Source organism: Orycteropus afer, unplaced genomic scaffold (genome assembly GCF_000298275.1).
Source record: "Orycteropus afer afer isolate SDZICR_OR568_19922 unplaced genomic scaffold, OryAfe1.0 scaffold00006, whole genome shotgun sequence".
NCBI lineage: Eukaryota > Metazoa > Chordata > Mammalia > Tubulidentata > Orycteropodidae > Orycteropus > Orycteropus afer.
Genome location: NW_006921593.1, coordinates 23,440,504 through 23,458,379, shown reverse-complemented (window position 1 = coordinate 23,458,379; position 17,876 = coordinate 23,440,504). Strand labels below are relative to the sequence as shown.

At 48.3% G+C, this 17,876-nt stretch overlaps 1 protein-coding gene across 1 annotated transcript in view; it reads left to right on the top strand.

Annotated features, from left to right (window-relative positions):
• AGAP1 (ArfGAP with GTPase domain, ankyrin repeat and PH domain 1) overlaps positions 1 to 17,876 on the top strand; it is a 666,775-nt gene that overhangs the window by 513,206 nt on the left and 135,693 nt on the right. Inside the window, exon 13 of the mRNA XM_007941633.2 lies at positions 3,722 to 3,883. Within this exon, the coding sequence (XP_007939824.1) occupies positions 3,722 to 3,883 (162 nt within the window). The remainder of the gene's footprint in view (positions 1 to 3,721; positions 3,884 to 17,876) is intronic.

Below are 17,876 nucleotides of genomic sequence, written 5' to 3'. Positions count from 1 at the left end.
GATGCTGATCCTTCCACGGCTCTGAGGGAGAATCCATTCCATGTTTTCCTCCCAGCTTCCAGCAGCTCCAGGCATCCCTTGGCCCCAGCTGCAGCATCTGAAGGTGTCCTCTTTTATAAGGACCCCAGTCACAGACGCTAAGGCCCAGCCCTCTGATACAACCTGTGTTACCTGGTGACATCTCCAGAGACCCTCTTTGCAAACAAGGTCACGTTGGCAGGTTCCAGGGTGAGGACTTCAACATATCATTTGGCGACAATACCCAGCCCATACCTGTGGCAAAATGCTCCCTGGATTCTGTGGTGTTGCACGCATATTTCACCATCTTCAGGTCATGACCCCGATGTCTCTCCTCAGTGAGATCTGCCTTGACCACCCTGCTTAAATGGCAACACCCCTTTCCTGCCGCCACCACCCCAACAAAGCCACCTGGAAGGTTAGTTTGACAAGAGAAGCAAACAAACAAGCAAAAAAAAAACCACTGTTGCCAGCAGTCAACTCCAGCTCATACTGGCTGTATGACAGTGGGACTGCCCTGTCAGATTTCTTAGGCTGTCATCTTTACGGAAGCAGGTCACCAAGTCTTTCTCCTGCGGGGAAGCTGGATGGGTTCAACCACCAACCTTTTGGTTACAGCTGAGTGTTTAACACTGCACCACCAGGGCTCCCTTCACAAGAGGAAGAGCCTTTTCCTCTTAGGAGTAGAAGAAAGAGAGCCATGGTGTGGGCACCATCACAAGGCAGCCACACCAACGAGCTTGTAGCTCATTCTTTGCCGTGGACACAACCACCATCCTGGCACTGAAGGACACAGGTGCCCAGGTGTTTGCTGCACGCTCTGTCAAATCGGAGGAAAGATACCCAGACACTGAATTTCCGCAACGCTGTACACCTGTTGGAAGGACCCCTGGCAGCGTCTATGAGTCCATCCACAGAGAGGGGACTCAGGTCTTTCCACCAGGTGCTCCCCAGGGGCCTTCCTTCCCACCACACAGAGGGGACAAGACACCTCTGGTCTCAGGGCGTGGGGAAGGCTGCTCCCGGGGCATTCTTGGAACCATGCGTTTTTTTAAGATACCTTAAATACATTGTGGTTAAAGCATTCATCTTCCAACCCAAAGGTCAGCAGTTCAAACCTACCATCCACTCTACAGGAGAAAGATGAGGTAGGCTTCTTCATTTCAGTGAAGAATACAGCCTTGGAAACCGTCTGGGGCAGTTCTGCTCTGTCCTCTCAGGGCACGGTGAGTGAGAATCGACTCGCCTCAAGAGCAGTGGGTTTGGTTTGGACTTTAATTCCGTAAACATTATAGCCTTGGGAAAACTCTGGGGTAGTTCTTGTATGTCCTTTAGGGCCGACTGTCAGTTGGAATCACCTTGGCGGCAACAGGTCGGTTTGCTTGTTTGGGGTGTGAGCCCCACCCGCACAGCCCTTCTCCTCACTCCTGCTGTCCTCTCCATCTGTCTGCCTCACTCACTGGCCCCAGATCCTCTGGCCTCAGCTCTGTTTCTGGAACTCACCAGCTTTGCTCCCATCTTAGGGCCACATTTAGCCTTGGAGCTACTTCCTGCCCCCCTCATCGTTTTCAGTTCATGACCCAGACGTCTCTCCTCAGTGAAGTCTACCTTGACCACCCTACTGAAATGGCAACACCCCTTTCCTGCCGCCACCACCCCAACGAGCAGGCCTCTATACCCTGCACTCCTTCCTTCCTTCCTTCTCAGTAGCGCTTCTCACCTTCTCACGCCCTCTGGGTAGTGACCCAGCTACTAGGTGAGTGCCACCAGGGAAAGGCTCTCATGGATGGATCTCAAGCTTCTAGAAAAATGACTGGCCCTTGGTGCTCAAAACAAGACTAGTGGATGAATGGAGTCTGCTGTACAGAACGGTCTGTCTTTTGAATTGTCCAAGGACTGAATCATGAAATAAAGAGCTGGCCGGGAGACACTTCCTGCGTGTGCATGCATCTCTGGCCCACCGTCGATGTAGTTTTCCATCCAGGTTCACTTACGTCTTCATTTCTGGTCATTTAGCACCTCTTTGGTCTTCTCTTCGGTCATGACCCCTGAGACAATGTCATTGGCAGTGGATCATCACACTTGTGCGCTGGTTTGAAAACTTCTGTAAGTACCTGCAGTGAATCAAAAATTGGCAGGTCTACTATGTTAATCAATTTCTGGGCACAAGGAGCCCTGTGGTGCAGTGGTTAAAGTATTTGGCTGCTAACCAGAAGGTCAACGATTCCAACCCACCAGCCACTCCTCAGGGGAAAGATAAGACAGTCAGCTTCCATAAAGATTGACAGCCTTGGAAACCCTGTGGGGCAGCTCCACTCTGTTCTCCAGGGGCGCTGTGAGTCGGAATTGACTCCACAACAGTGGGTGTCATTTGGGCTTTGCTTCTGTGAAGAATGACAGCCTTGGAAACCCTGTGGGGAAGTTCCACCCTGTCCTCTAGGAGCACTGAGTCGAAACCAACTGATGGCAGTGGGTTTGGTTTGGGCTTTGCATCTGTAAAGATTGACAGCCTTGGAAACCCTCTGGAGCAGTTCCACCCTGTCCTCTAGGGGCACTGTGACTCAGAATCTACTCCACGGCAGTGGGTGTGATTTCGGGCTTTCCTTCCATAAAGATGACAGTCTTGGAGACCCTGCGGGGTAGTTATACTCTGTCCTCTAGGGGCGCTGTGGGTCGGAATTGACTCCACGGCAGTGGGTGTGGTTTGGGCTTTGCTTCTGTGAAGACTGGCAGCCTTGGAGACCCTGTGGGGCAGTTCCACTGTGTCCTCTAGAGGCACTGTGGGTCGGAATCGACCTTGAAGGCAGTGGGTTATTGTTGGGCGCTGGTAACAGAGAGAAATGGCATAGAATTTTTACATAAAATGAAGTGAAGTTATAGCCACATACAATGTGGGAGGTAGAAGAAAGAGAATGAGGAATGCCATAGTTGCCCCTTATCCACGGTTTCACTTCTCATGGTTCCATTACCTGCAGTCAGTGACAGTACAGATGTTTAAACTGTGCGCCACTCTGAGCAGCTTGGTAATATCTGGTGCTGCCTGACCCTTCTCTGCTCAGCACCAGCCTGGAAAACACAGTCGAATGAGCAGCTGGGCCACGGCCTGCCAGTGTCCAGGGCCCCTGGGTACCTGTCGTATGTATGGATAGGACAGAACATAGTCTAGATAGGGTGTGGTACTATCCCCCATTTGAGGCGTCCACTGGGGGTTTTGGAACAGATCCCCCGCAGATAAGGGGGCACTACTGGACTTCTTGCACACATCCTCGCGCACACACGCACATGAACCATCAGAGCCATTTAATGTGACATTTTCATCAGCATTCTTAAGTCTGTGTCATGCCTAATTCTATCGATGTCATTATTGGAAGAGAGAAATAAGAAAAAGCATGAACTCACCACTCTCTTTTTCTGGAAGCTCTGAACTTTTTCTCCCTCATGCCAAGGAGAGACCTTGGAGTTCTGCATAACGTAAAGAGAATACTGAATCGGGGCCCGTTTTTGAATGACGGGTGGTCCATGAGAGCGAGGGGTGCCATGACCTTTTAATCTGTGATGTGGGGCCACTGCCTTGGTCGTCTACTGATTGCAAGGCTTGATACCATGTTGGAGGGACACTAAGATGTTTTGGCTTTTTTTTTTTTTGTTTTTGCAAAGTCAGCTTTTTAAGAGCTTAACCTTTACCTTTTCCGTCCCATTGCAGACACGGGGCTGGGTGACTCCGTGTGTTCCAGCCCAAGCATCCCCAGCACCACCAGCCCCAAGCTCGACCCGCCCCCCTCTCCTCACGCCAACAGAAAGAAGCACCGGAGGAAGAAAAGCACCAGCACCTTCAAGGCCGACGGTCTCTCGGGCGCTGCCGAAGGTGAGGTCCGGGCTCGGGATGCCCAGGGGCCGAGTCTGCACTTCTGAAAGTGGCCGTCATTCTTCAGGAGCGGGAAAGCCCGTGCTGCTTAGAGCCTTGTGCACAGTAATGGGGGTCCCCATGCGCTTTCTGTTGGCAGGGTGTCGCTTGGGGCCCCTCGGCCCCTCACCTCTGCCGCACCCTGGGATTACCCTGCCCTGTCAGTGACCTCGTCTTGCAGCATCTTGTAGGCGGGTATGCTGATCCCCCCTCCTGGGCCTCACCAAGTTCGTCAGGAGTGCCCACTTGGCAGCCTGGGGACAGTGTCCCCTGTAACTAGGTGTCTGCTTTGCATTACTCCAAAGGCAGTTGCATTCCTGGTTTAGGACTCAGTGTTGGTTGGTTTCAGGTCCAGTGCGATGGCTCCCTCACCTCTGGCTTCGTGCATTAAGACTGTGATGAACAGCTTCTGCTCCCGCCCATCATCTTGTTTTGTCCTTTGGACTCTAGGAATGTTCGGGGTCACGGTTTGTCGTGACACATCTCTGGTTGGTGAGGGCTCAGGTTTTATTCGCAGCAATGACCCCACGGAACCTTCCTCACGTGGCTCCGTCACACGAGCTTCCGTTCTTCATCCACAGATGCAAGTGGGCGGTGGGCCACCGGGCTTCACACAAAACTGTGCGTGCGTCCATCCTGTCTCCGTCGAGCCAATTCTGATGCATGATGACCCTGCAGGACCAAGTGGACCTGCCCCATAGGGTCCCTGAGGCTGTCAGTTTTCACAGGAAACAAAGCAAACCAAACCCACTGCCGTCAAGTCGATCTGACAGTGCCCCTAGAGAGCAGAGTAGAACTGCCCCATAGGGATTCCAAAGCTGTGCTCTTTATGGTAGCAAACTGCCTCATCTTTTTCCTGTGGAGCAACTGATGGGTTCAAACCACTGACCTTTTAGTTCACAGCCAAGCGTTTAACCACTCCACCAGGGCTCCTTATATTATGTCCAGGTACCATATACATGCATTTTCAGAGGTTACATTTAGTGCACTATTACAAGCAAGTATAACAAATACTTAAAAATTAAAATTTCAAAACGTTGTGGCATTGTGAATTATTTGTGATGTAGACAATAGTCAAAGAGGTCTACCTTCAGCAAGAGTTCCACATAAGCAGGATGTAGCTTTATTGTAGGAGTTCTGGTGGCACAGTGGTTAAAGCACTAGGCTGCCAACCCAAAGGATGGTGGTTTGAACCCACAGGCTGCTCCGTGGGAGAAAGATGAGGCAGTCTGCTTCCATAAAGATGACAGCCTTGGAAACCCTATAGGGCAGTTCCACTCTGTCCTCTAGGGGTACTGTGAGTTGGAATTGACTCCAAAGCACTGGGTGTGGTTTGGACTTTGCTTCTGTAAAGACGACAGCCTTGGAGACCCTCTGTGGCAGTTCCTCTCTGTTCTCTAGGTTCGCTGTGAGTTGGAATTGAGTCCAAGGCAGTGGGTTTGGTTTGAGCTTTGCTTCTGTAAAGATTGACGGCCTTGGAAACCCTGTGGGGCAGTTCCACTTTGTCCTCTAGGGGCGCTGTGAGTCGACATTGACTCCACGGCAGTGGGTGATGAATCCTTATTTAGTTGGTATCCTTTGTCTCTGTTTTTTCCACACTTTTTCTGAAGACTCTACTTGTTGGATTGGGCCATGTTAGAAAAAGTGACCTGTTTCCTGCTGATACCCAGAGGGCAGTCTGTAAGGCCACAGTGTGACTGATAGCAGGAAGGGAAGAGTGTCAATGGGTGCTGACTGTGTTATCTACCATCATTCTGTGAGGTGGGCAGCATTGTCCTGTTCAGTGTGGAGACCTTGGGTTGGAGCAGGACATAGTGCCTGGGATCTTGTGGCCAATCAGGGTAGGTGTGAAGGCCCCTTTCCGTCCCAGCATTCCTTGCCATGTCGCCTCACATAGACTGTGTCGGGGATCAAGTCCCCCGTTGGTGCGAGCAGTTTGTGACCGGCTATTAACTGGCCAGCAGCTCTGCAGGAGAAAGACGTGGTGATCTGCTGTGAAGATGACAGCCAGGGACACGGCATGGGACACAGTTCTGCCCTGTCACCTGGAGCGACCATAAGTCAAAATGCACTCGATGCACCTAACAACAGGGCTTTCTGCTAAGAAGGCCAGCCGGTGAAAGCAGTGTCTGTGAGGAGTGAGCGATGAGTGAGCGTCATCTGGTGCACCAGCAGAGGTGGGACCTACAGATGTCGCAACCAAACCCCCACCCACATGCCTGTTGACCTTCCCCTGGAAAAGGGCTCAGCCCCAAAGGCTTAGCATTGAAGACACTTCTCCAAATACCTGTCCAGGCAAGAGCACTTCCCACACACACACAGCCAGCCGCCCCTCACCCTGCCAGGAGGTTTGGGGTGAAATCAGGAAGATGTTAGTGCCATTGTCACAGGTAAATGCCTTCCTTTGTTCACATTGTGCCCTCAACTGATATCTGTAGTTCTTTCTAAAAGCACAACCTGGTCGACACTGCGTATCAAGCCCACCTATAACCCCTTGTATACAGTTAAATTATCCCACTGCCCTGTGGACAAATGTCTAAATTATGTAAATTAGACACAGCCTGAAGGTTAGTTAGGTGCGTTTGCATTTTTAGTTGGACAACTGGTTCAAATTGGTGTCTCAATCAGCCCTTCTGCTGGCATAGTGCCTAAGGCATTTGACTGCTAACCAGAAGGCTAGCGGTTCAAACCCACCAGCCACTCCTTGGAAGGAAGGGTGAGCAATCCTTCCATAGTGATACTGCCTCGGAAACCCAAGGAAGGGTCACTATGAGTCAGATCCGACTTTTGGTTTTTTTGAGTATCAGCCTTTTCAACACTGGGCATTTGAAGGAAGTTTGAGAAGGACCCTCAAGAGTTTAGGAAGCCTAAGGCATTTCGAAAGGAGCTCTAGTGGCTTAGGGGCTGAGGCATTTAGCTGCTAACTGGAAGGTTGGCAGTTCAAACCCACCAGCTGCTCCTTGGGAAAAAGATGAGACAATCTCCTTCCATTAAGATTGACAGCCTTGAAACCCTATGAAGGTCACTTGGAATCGGCTCAGTGGCAAGGAGTAAGGCATCACCGAGTCCCCTTCCTGAGTTCCTGGGATTGTGTGTTCTGAAGGTTATCTGCCAAGGTCAACACCCATAATCCACAGCATGGCCACCTACAAACCCTTTCGTCCGTCCACTGAGGTGGTGACGTGAATAGGAAGACCGTACAGACACCCAGGTTAGAAAGTGATGGTGCTGTCTCGATACGGATGAGCAAAGTTGACGTGTGCTCAGAAGTTCAAAGCATTGGGTGGAAGGGGAACCTGCCCCTCACTTTCTAGTTCACCACCCAGTTTCTGTGATACAAGTGGGCATGACTTCTTTCAAACAGAAAATGAGACAATAAGTTCTCTATGAAAAGAAAGTATATCCTATCCCCAGAAGAAACAATCCACCAGGCTGTCATGGCATTACTTCTGTGAGGCACACACACTGTTTAATTATTTGTAAGGCATACTTTTCCCCCCACATTTTTACATTTCTGAGGTCAGAATTCATTCTACAATTGAAGGCATTTTAGATTCAACAAAAAACAGTATTTCTTAGTAGCCCTAAAAACCACTGCGTAGTTAGAGTGCTGACTGTGCGGCATTGTGATGTGACAGTACCCGGCAGCTACGTGTGAAGTTGCCACGTGAACCCTGAAGCTTAGCAGCCTGCGCCGAGACAAAGGTGGCTATGAGTGCTTGGTTCTTAGAGGGTACTGTCTAATTTTAATCGTAAGAAAACATCTCTGTTCCTCTTTTCAGCTAGGCACAGTGAGTAGTTGCTGACTCTGGTTACTCTTGTCCCTTGACCCAGTGCTGTAAAGTCACACTTGGAGATGTAAAAGTCTTATGGAAGATTCTGGAACGCAGCTGAATTTTTATGGATTTCATTATACTTCTCTGGGATAAGTGACTAGCTTGAGATGGCTTGAGTATAAGAAAAATAGGAGCCCAAGTGACGTGACGGTTAAGCGCTCAGCTGCCAACTGAAGGGGGAGCAGTTCAAACCCACCCAGTGGTTCTGCGGGAGACACCCCCAACAACCTGCTCCGTGAGGGTTACAGCCTAGATAACCCCATGGGGCAGTCCTGCTGTGCCCCAGGGGTTGCTGTGAGTCAAAAATCCATGCAGCAGTACCTAATGACAGCAACGTAAGAGAGCTACCATTCCAGGAAAAACCTGTGAATTCAGTCAGTGGACAGGTGGCACCCTCAGGCCAAGTCACTGAGGACAGGGTACCCAGGGACTGCCTATGAAGGGGGATAAGACACATGCAGAGAAAGCTGTCCTAGAATTTAAGGCGAGCTCACCGGTGGCTTAGGGGTGTAACTTGCATTCCACGCAGGAGACCCAGGTTCAAAGCCCGGCCAGGGCAGCTCATGCCCGGCCCCCACCCGTCTGTCAGTGGAGCCTCGTGTCTGGCTGTGCTGCTGAGCAGGTCTGACGGAGTCGGGACCAGGAAGAAAGGCCTGGTGAGCTGCTTCTGCAGCCAGCCCCTGGAGACGCCCAGGGTCCCAGTGGTCTGAGCCCCAGCTGATGGAGGGGTGGCGTGGGCCTGGAAGCATTTCGTTCTCTTGTGCCTGGGGTCACCGTGAGTCGGGCCAACACCACAGCGGCGGACAACCACAGAAGTAAGGCAGATGACTTCAGAGAGGAGGAAGCAGCGAGCTGTAAGAGTCGGAGAAAGCTGGCTGCTGTACGGCTTCACTGTGTGGTCTGCAGGTTCCGTACGTAGTGGCTGCCATGTTTGATAGGGTGGCAGAAAGCGGGCGCTTTTCCTCGAATGCTGTCTCTTCACGGCAGCTGAGCTCACCAGTGCTGGCGATGAGAATCGTCCTAAAAGGGGTGTAGTTTTCACTCGGATGCTGAGAGACACGTGTTGGTACTATTATTAGCACCTGTTACCTTTGGACAGTTTTTTGTGAATTCATGGGTGTTCTGGAGGGCACAGTGAAGGGGGAATGAGGAGTTGTGCCAGAGCCGGGCACGCTTCCCCACATTCTTGTTATTACAGGAGAGCACTGTGTACACACATTAAAGCTCTTGGTTAATCTGAAATCGTTCAGGGTGTTGACTGTTGTGTTTTCTGGGCATCATAGGGTAATTTGGGGGTCTTGCACATCAGGATTGATGGAGCAATCCACTTCTTTTGTTGTTCAGAACCTCATGTTTTGGTTAGGTGCCATTGAGTCGGTTCTGACCCACAGCAACCCTACGTACATCATAACAGAACACGGCCTGGTCCTACACCAGCCTCAGAGTCCTTGCTGGGCGTGAGCCCATTGTTGCAGCCGCCGTGACAGTGCAGCTCGGGGAGGGCCTTCCTCCTTTCCACTGATCCTCCACTTCACCACGCAGCGTATCTTCTCCAGGGAGCGGTCCCACCTGACAACATGACCAGAGTGTGGAGACGCAGGCTGGCCGTTCCCGCTTCCAAGGAGCATTCTGCCTGTGCTTCTTACAGGACAGCTTTGTTCTGCTGGGGTCCATGGTGGTCAGTGTTCTCTGCCAGCGCCATGATGCAAAGGCACTGATTGGTCTGTCTTCCTTATTCAGAATATGCAGGTTTTTGAGGGTCTAATCACCTTGACACTCTCATCTCTCCTCCCCCCCTCCTGGGTGCAGTCAATACGACGGTTACTCTGTGACACACACTAATGTACAAGTCAGGACAGGGTGCCCGCAGTCCTCACCGTTTGTCTCCTGGCTGGACTTACTGTGTTTCTTCGGTGCATTTGGAGAAGGCTGGAAGGAAGGGGAGGCAGGTTGCTGATAGTTCCAGCCTTACTGTCCTGCTCCACTCTGAGAAATCCTCTTCTGGGCTTTGGGCACTTCCCAAATGGAACGTTGACTGTAATTTTGGCAGGTACCCCACATGAAAAGAAAGGGGCCCAGAAGGCTCAGATTTGAGTTGCATAAAAAAATCTGTAACTGGCAGAAGTGGCTGGAACGATAAGGACTTCTCTGGCGGTAACTCAACAGTTAGCGCATCTCAGGAGGTGAGCTGGGTAGTCATTTACCTTGAACGTGAACTCCGTCTCCCGAGAGATGACCCTAAGATGCCGGGATTGTGACCATGACGTGGAATGTCTGCACACTGACAGGCTTTCTTCAGCTCCAGGGACCATGGGTTTAGCCAGGGTAACAAGCACCTAGGGGCAGTCTCTTAGGTTGCCCCCCCCAGTCTGAGCACCCAGGGCAGTCTCTATGTTGCACCCCCAATCTGAGCACCCAGAGGCACATGCTAAATTGTGCTTCCCCCTCAATCTGAACACCCAGGGGTATACTCTGTTGCACCCCCATCCAGGCACCCAGGGGCAATCTCTAAATTGCACACACACCCAATTTCAAGAAGAATAGGCGTTCCCACAGGTGATGTCAGCAGAGACATCTGCACCTCGTCTAGTGCCCCTTTGCACTTGTACCAGTGGGCGGGCAAGTGCCCTCCCTGCCGGTCCCCATGCCTCTGTTGCCAGTGCGTGAGGAAGGACTCTGGACCACACAGGGTTAATAGAAACTGCTCAGTGGCGCTCCCTTCAAGTGGTGCCCAGGACACGTGCTGTACCTGCCACGCCTCCGGTAGCCTCTACAGGAGATCCACGTGGCCTGACAGGCTTACCGACTCCCTACAGCCAAACTGCTTACAAAAAGTGAGTTCTCAGTGGCATTTGACTGCTAACCAAAAGTTTGATGGTTCAAACCCACCAGCCACTCCACAGAAGGAAGACTGGGCAATCTGCTTCCATAAAGATTTACTGCCTGGGAAACCCAGAGGGGGTCGCCGTGAGTCAGAACCGACTCCATGGCAGTGAGTTTGGTTTTTGGTTTTGTGGTAATGCCAGCTTACAAGAGGATGGACTTGGAAGGTGGAAGCAGTTCTGGGTTTGCCCCAGACATTGACATTCAGATGGAGCACAGTTGACCTCGGAAACCACCCTACGGTGTGAAGTTGGTCCACCACTAACCCCACACCGTAGGCGCCCTCAGATCCTTTGAGGAAGTCAGCAGGTTAGGAATAAACACTGAGTGGACACAGAGGGGACCACCTGAGCAGAGGGCTGCCCTTACGATGAACCAACAGGCCACATAGGGGCTGGGGGCCCTCTTTTGTTGTTTTGTGTTGTTTTGTTTTGTTTGTTACTGTGAACTCAAGCTAGAGTGCTTTAATTGAGCTTCCTGACAGTGCGTTGAGCACCTGCTCGTGCCACGAGCTGCGCTGGGCTGCTGTGACCGGCTGCCATGTGACCAGTCAGTTCATGGTGGCCCCGTGTACAGCAGGCTCATCCCTTCCTGAGCCATTGCTGGCTGGTTTCCGGAAGCCACTCGGCAGGCCAGCCTTCCCAGCCCATCTTAGCCTGGAAGTCTGGCCCAGGCCTGTGTGGCATCACAGGAAGCACCCAGCATCATGCACACCTCCACTGACAAATGGGGGTGGCTGCATGTGAGGGACCGGCCAGGAATCAAATGTGGGTCTCCGCACGGAAGGCAGGGATTCGACCTCTGAACCCCCAGGACATACAGTTTCAGCTAACAGACATGGCTTGTGCACATGTAAGTCATGTGCTGTCAACCCCACTGTTCGTTCTGAAGATGGTATGTTTTTTTAATGAGATAGTACCTTTTTAAGGCCAGTTTGAAGTGGTAGGGAGGAGAGCAGTGGTGAGTCAGACCACCATCTCTTGTACTGAGGTGTGCCATGAATGCTCTGGCAGCCGTGGTCTGCGGTAAAGCTTGGTGTGTTTACGTAGGAACCTTTACTGACACTCACCCGCCTGGCAACTCCACTCCTTTAGCATCTAAGAGGTAACACTGGCACTAGGGTGTCCTGCCAGTAAGAGAAGCAGGAACATAGGAACAGTGGGAACTTAGGACCTGCCATACGCACACATGTGAACGCACGCAGCCTAACAAGAGCTGCTTTTGTACGTGGACATGGAGAAAATCAGCCATTTGTCTATGGGGTAATGGGCTTTGCTGCAATATGAACGTCTCTCAGATGGTTCAATTCAATGACATTATTCCTGATCTCGTGGAAGGCAACCGTTCTGCACCCAGTTTAATTCTATTTAATTTTTAAGGGGAAAAAAACAGCAAAGGGAACATGTTTTAGTTTCTCTTAAGCTGATTTCTCTCCGCTTTTTCTTAAAAGTGCCTTTCTAGTTGCCACACGGTGATGGGATCATTATCTGCCAGCTCGAAGCCTTGCTGCCTCTGCGTGCAGTAAAATACAAAAAAAAAAAAAAAAAGAGCGTGCGTGCGAGCGCGAGGGACCAGGGGAGCTTGTGAAGTATGACTCCCTATCCCAAGAGTCATTGCCTACGATTCGTACCGCTTGACAGTAATGATCTTATTACAGTACTCTGGACCTTGAAGAGATTTCATGAGGAGAGAGAAAGGACGTGCCTCGTGTAATCGAGTGGCGCTGAATATTCCACGCGTTTTTGATCACACACTGATTGGGCACAGTTTTAGCCCATCTTCTAGTCAATTACGCATGGCCCCTTCGCTCCCCGGACAGTCGGGGGCACTGATGGCTGGCGTCTGGGGCTTGGCAGGCAGCCAGGGGCTCCAAGCGCCTTCCTCCCCGTCCCCTAGGATGAGCGCTTTTTAGTGGGAATTGATTACCTTTCTTTGGGTCTCGTTTAATAGCAAAACTGCATTTGGAGAGAGCGTGAGGTGACAAATGGACACATTAGCCATTTAGAACATCTGAACTCCTCGTCAATTTTTAGGCTTCCCTTGTTTCCGTCTAATTTCTGCTTAATGACAGAATGGTTGATAATATTTAAGACATTTCATTGCATTTGCACTGGGCACGCATGTGAGGCGCTAGGGACAGGTTAAATTGTGTTAGCACAGTGTTCAGGCTCCGAGATTAATCCAGGGGAGGCCGTAGTGCTAAGGAGACTTTCATCGGTTAGTTTCCACCTTGGCAAAAAGCTTTAATTATGTAGAGATCTTGTCACCGGCAGGATGATAGGGGATGTGTCCTTCCCACTACTGCCAAGAGTGGCCCTAAGGCTTGTGGAGCTGGTGCAGATACGGCTGGGTTTGGGCCAGTCTGCTGCCTTCTCCTCAAAGGGTGGTTGGCAAGGTTTATCCAGTGGTTCTCGTTCTTGATCCTGCCTCCCTGGAACGGTGGAAAGGATGTAGCTTTTTCAACAAGGATAATCCCCTAATACTGTCCATGGTGAAGATAACACAGTTAATCAAATGATAACATGTGTAAGAGAAAATGCTTTTTGCTTCCTTGTGTTACAGTCTTAATTCAGATTCTTGACTTGTGGTTGCTATAGACTCACTGTGAAAACCCTAAAGTTCTCAGTAATAGTATTCTTGTTCCTAGGCCATGGACTGGACATCCCAGGGAGAGTGAGGGGCATGACATGTTCCCAAGACCTCACCAAGGGTGGCACATTCAGGGGCCTGAGTGACGTGGGGACTAGAGCCCTAGGATTTCCCCACATGCTCGTGGACTGGGTCTCTCAGTAACTCAATCTGACTCTCGCTAATTAAGTGCGTAGCTTTGTTCTTTGACTTAGTTTTCCCTTGGGTGCTCCTTGCTTTCTGCGGGCAGGAGTAATTTTCCTTTGCAGTTGGCTCTGCAGAAGCTGGGATGTACTGTAGGCATGGTTACCAAACAGCCCTTAGAGAACTTTCCAGAATTCCTAACTTCAGGTTTTACATACATCACACCACACACACAAACAGATTTTAGTCTTTCTCAATTTCATGAAAACAAATATTTTCCATCAAAATCTGGATTTAGCTCTTTGAAAGACAAAATCAGTCATGGGCAGAATATCAGATGGCCACTTATCAGAAGCCATAATTGTGGCCAGATCTGGCCCTGGCTGCCAGGCAGGTGCTGTGATAAAGCATATTGTGTCTCTCTAACCTCCCAAGAGCGCTGAGGTAGGGCTGTCAGCCCCATTTTTATAACTGAAGAAACCGAAAGTTGTCAAGTTTAAGTAACTTGCTCAAGGCCACAGATGGAGAAGGTGACAGAACTGGCCTCAAATCCAAACCTGAATGGACCAGCACTGACCACAGCTATGGCCTGTCACCACAATGACACTCGCCCTGTGGGAAGCAGGATGGCAGCTGTGTTGGGAGCAGTCTTGCCTCCGCTCCCCGGATCTGGACTTGCCTAGGACTTCTCCTAAGGACCAAATCTGTTCACAGTAAAGGATTTCAGAACAGGCTGTTACCCGATGTCTTAGTTTTAGCAAGTTAGTATTCCAGCAATAAAAACCTTATCAGTTTACCCATGGCTGTGTTCCAATGAACTGGCACAAATTTTTTGACTACTAGAAAATATCAAATCTGCAATTTTCAGTTGATCAAAGTGTCAGAGGCTATAATCTTATATAGCTGGCACATATGATCGGTTTACGGCCTGGTAGTGTCACCTGGAAAGCGCTCTGGTGGCACAGTGGTTAAAGCATTCAGCTGCTAACCAAAAGGTTGGAAGGTGAAAGTTGTGGCGATTGGGTTCTATAAAGATTTACAGTTTTAGAAACCCTGTTGTGCAGTTCTGCTCTCCCCTTTGGGGTTTCTATTGACTTGATGGCAATGAGCTTGGTTTTGGTTTAGAATGTCACCTGGAGGAACCCTGGTGGCACAGTAGTTAAAGCACTTGACTACTAACTGAAAGGTTGGTGGTTCAAACCCATCAGCAGCTTCATGGCATAAAGATGAAGCAATCTGTTTCTGTAACGATTGGCAGCCTTGGAAACCCTATGGGGTTAAACATAAATACAACAACATCACAATGTCTCAGAGACAACCGACCATCCCAGTCCAAAGAAAGAAGCAAGATAAAGTTGTACAAACAAGGGACCAGACACAAACCCAGAAAACATCCCTGAAGAAGCAGCAGCATTGGAACTCCCTGATAAGGAATTCAAAAGAATTATATTTGAGTGCTTCCACAGACTGATAGAGAGATTAAGAAAAACAATAATGAGATAAAGGAAACACAGACAAAACTCTAGAACAATTTAGGAAAACAATATAAGAACAAATTGACCAAAAATGTAAAATGATACAAAAACAGATAGAAATCCAGAAGATTGATAATAAGATTTCAGAAATAGGTACCACATTGAATGGGCAAAGGAGTGGAATTGAATCAGTGGAAGACAGAATTAGTGACATTGAAGACAAATACCTCAATACTACTTTGTTAAAGGATCAAGCAGGGACAAAAAAAAAAAAAAGGTCAAAACAAAGTGAAAAAAGCCTCAGATTCATTTGGGATACCATCAGGAGGAATAACCTATGTGTAATTGGAATTCCAGAACAGGAAGAGACACATAAAACCCCACAGGAAATTGTCAAAGACTTGTTGGAAGAGAATTACCCTATTAGGATGAAAGAGGAGAATATAACTGTTGAAGAAGTTTAATGAACCCCAAACAGGAGAGGCCCCAAAAGAAGACATGTCATAATCAGACTCACCAAAACCAAAGACAAAGAATCCTGAAAGCAGTTACCTACAAAGGGCAGCCAATAAGACTAAGCTCTGATTTCTCAGCAGAAACCATGCAGGTGAGAAGGCAATGGGATGATATATAAAACCCTGAAAGAAAAAGAAATTCCAACCAAGAATTATATACCCAGCAAAATTGCTTTGAAAGGAACCATATAGAAGTGGATTAAGCATCAACTACTGGGAGCTCTGGTAATGTAAAGCCTAAGGCACCTGACTGCTAACCAGAAGGCTGGCAGTTTAAACTCACCAGCCACTCCTCAGAAGGAAGGTCAGGCAATCTACTTCTGTAGAGATACCACCTCAGAAACCCAAGGAGGGGTCGCTATGAGTCGGATCCATCTCGACAGCAGTAAGCTTGGTTTTGGTACTGGAAAAACCCAAACAAAAACAGTGAGTATGGAGACGGTCAGAGCAGTAGACTGTCAGCTACTCTGACAGGACTGACATACTGAGTATTTCCTAGTGGTGTTGGGACCTGAGAATTGACCTAAAGATCAGCCCTGGTCGCTGAAGGCTGCAGGGATGACTGCATGGTGGCCTATGAGTAGGAAGGGAAACAGCAAGGAGGGAGACAACCTGAGCTGTGGACTTTCTGCTGTCCAGAGGGCACAGCCACTTTTACTGTTTACATGCGGCAGCAACGTTGGATATTTAAAGTGACTGAGGGCACAGCCATTTTGAATGTTGACAAGCGGTGGCCATTTTGGCTTTTAAAGTGACAGCATTCTCATTCGGATTCCAAGGACCTGAGAAAAGGCTCCATTTGCCAAGGACAGCAGGGACATATGGGACGCAGACAATGGGAAAGGAGACAGGTGGTGAGTGTATAAGTACTGCTAGCTGGCAAATAGAGGAGCACAGCACAGTACCCTGCTTATGTAGGTAACATACAAACAAAACAAAAATCGTTGGCATGTCACTCCAACGTATAGTCACCAATTAAATATAAATACAAAAATGTCACAATGCCTCGGAGACAACAGAGCAGCACAGTCCACACAAAGAAGCAAGATAAAGCAGGCAAAACAAGGGACCAGGATACAGACCCAAAACACATCCCTGAGGAAGGTGCAGTATTGGAACTCCCTGAAAAGGAATTCAAAAGAATTATATTTAGGTACTTTCAACAAATCAAGAGACAGATCAAGGAAAACACTGACAAGATTGAGGAAAACCCTAGAAAAATTTCGAAAGACAATACGAGAACAAAATGACAAAACAAATGAAAACTTAGAAATGGTACAAAATCTACAGACAGAAATCCAGAAGATTAATACTAAATTTTCAGAAATAGATAACATATTAAAAGGGCAAAGGGGTAAAATAGAATAGATGGAAGACAGAATTAGTGAAATTAAAGGCAAATACCTCAGTACTTCTTTGGAAAGGCATCTGTCAGAACAAAAGATCAAAACAATGAAGAAAGCCTAAGGTTCATATGGAATACCATCAAAACGAATAACCTACATGTAATCGGAATTCCAGAACATGAAGAGAAAAATAAAACCACTGAAAAATTGTCCAAGATTTGTTGGAAGAGAACTACCCTGGTATGGTGAAAGATGAGAATATATCCATTCAGGAAGTCCAACGAACCCCAAACAGGATAGACCCCAAAAGAAAATTACCAAGACATATCATCAAATTCACCAAAACCAAAGATAAAGAATTCTAAAAGCAGTACAGGAAAAACGAAAAGTTACCTACAAGGGACAACCAACAAGGATAAGCTTGGATTTCTCGGCAGAAACCATGCAGGTGAGAAGACAGTGGGATGATATATATAAAATCCTGAAAGAGAAAAATTTCCAACCAAGAATTATATACCCAGCAAAACTGTCCCTCAAATATGATGGTGAAATTAGGGCATTTCTAGATAAGCAGGAATTGAAGGAATTTGTTTAAACCAGACCAACCTTACAAGAGATGCTAAAGGGAGTCCTTTGGACAGAGAATCAACAACAGCAAACAACAACTGACCATTAACACACATGATGACATAACCCAGAAAATAACCAAGTTATGAAAGTATTCAAAGGAAATACGCCTACAAAATTGTAAACAGGGAACCAGAGACATCAATTGACAAATGAAGACAACTACCAACCAGAAAGAGGGGAAAAAAACTCTGTAGTTACAGAACTCCTAAATGGTAGGGAAGTGAAGACAACTATAGGATAGAAAGGACTGTTCTAAACTTGGGACGAAATTATAAATCACAGGGCAACATCAAAGAAAAATGATAAACCTTCACATCAAAGTAGAGGACCAGTACAAATATTTAGCAAATAGTAAAGCAATAGCAATGAAGAAAGTGGTAACATTATTAATATACAAAATAAGCTCAGCACAGAAAATTATATGGAACAAAGAAATCAACACCATGAAAAAGCACATAACAAAATGACAGCAACAAATTCATACTTGTTGATAATTA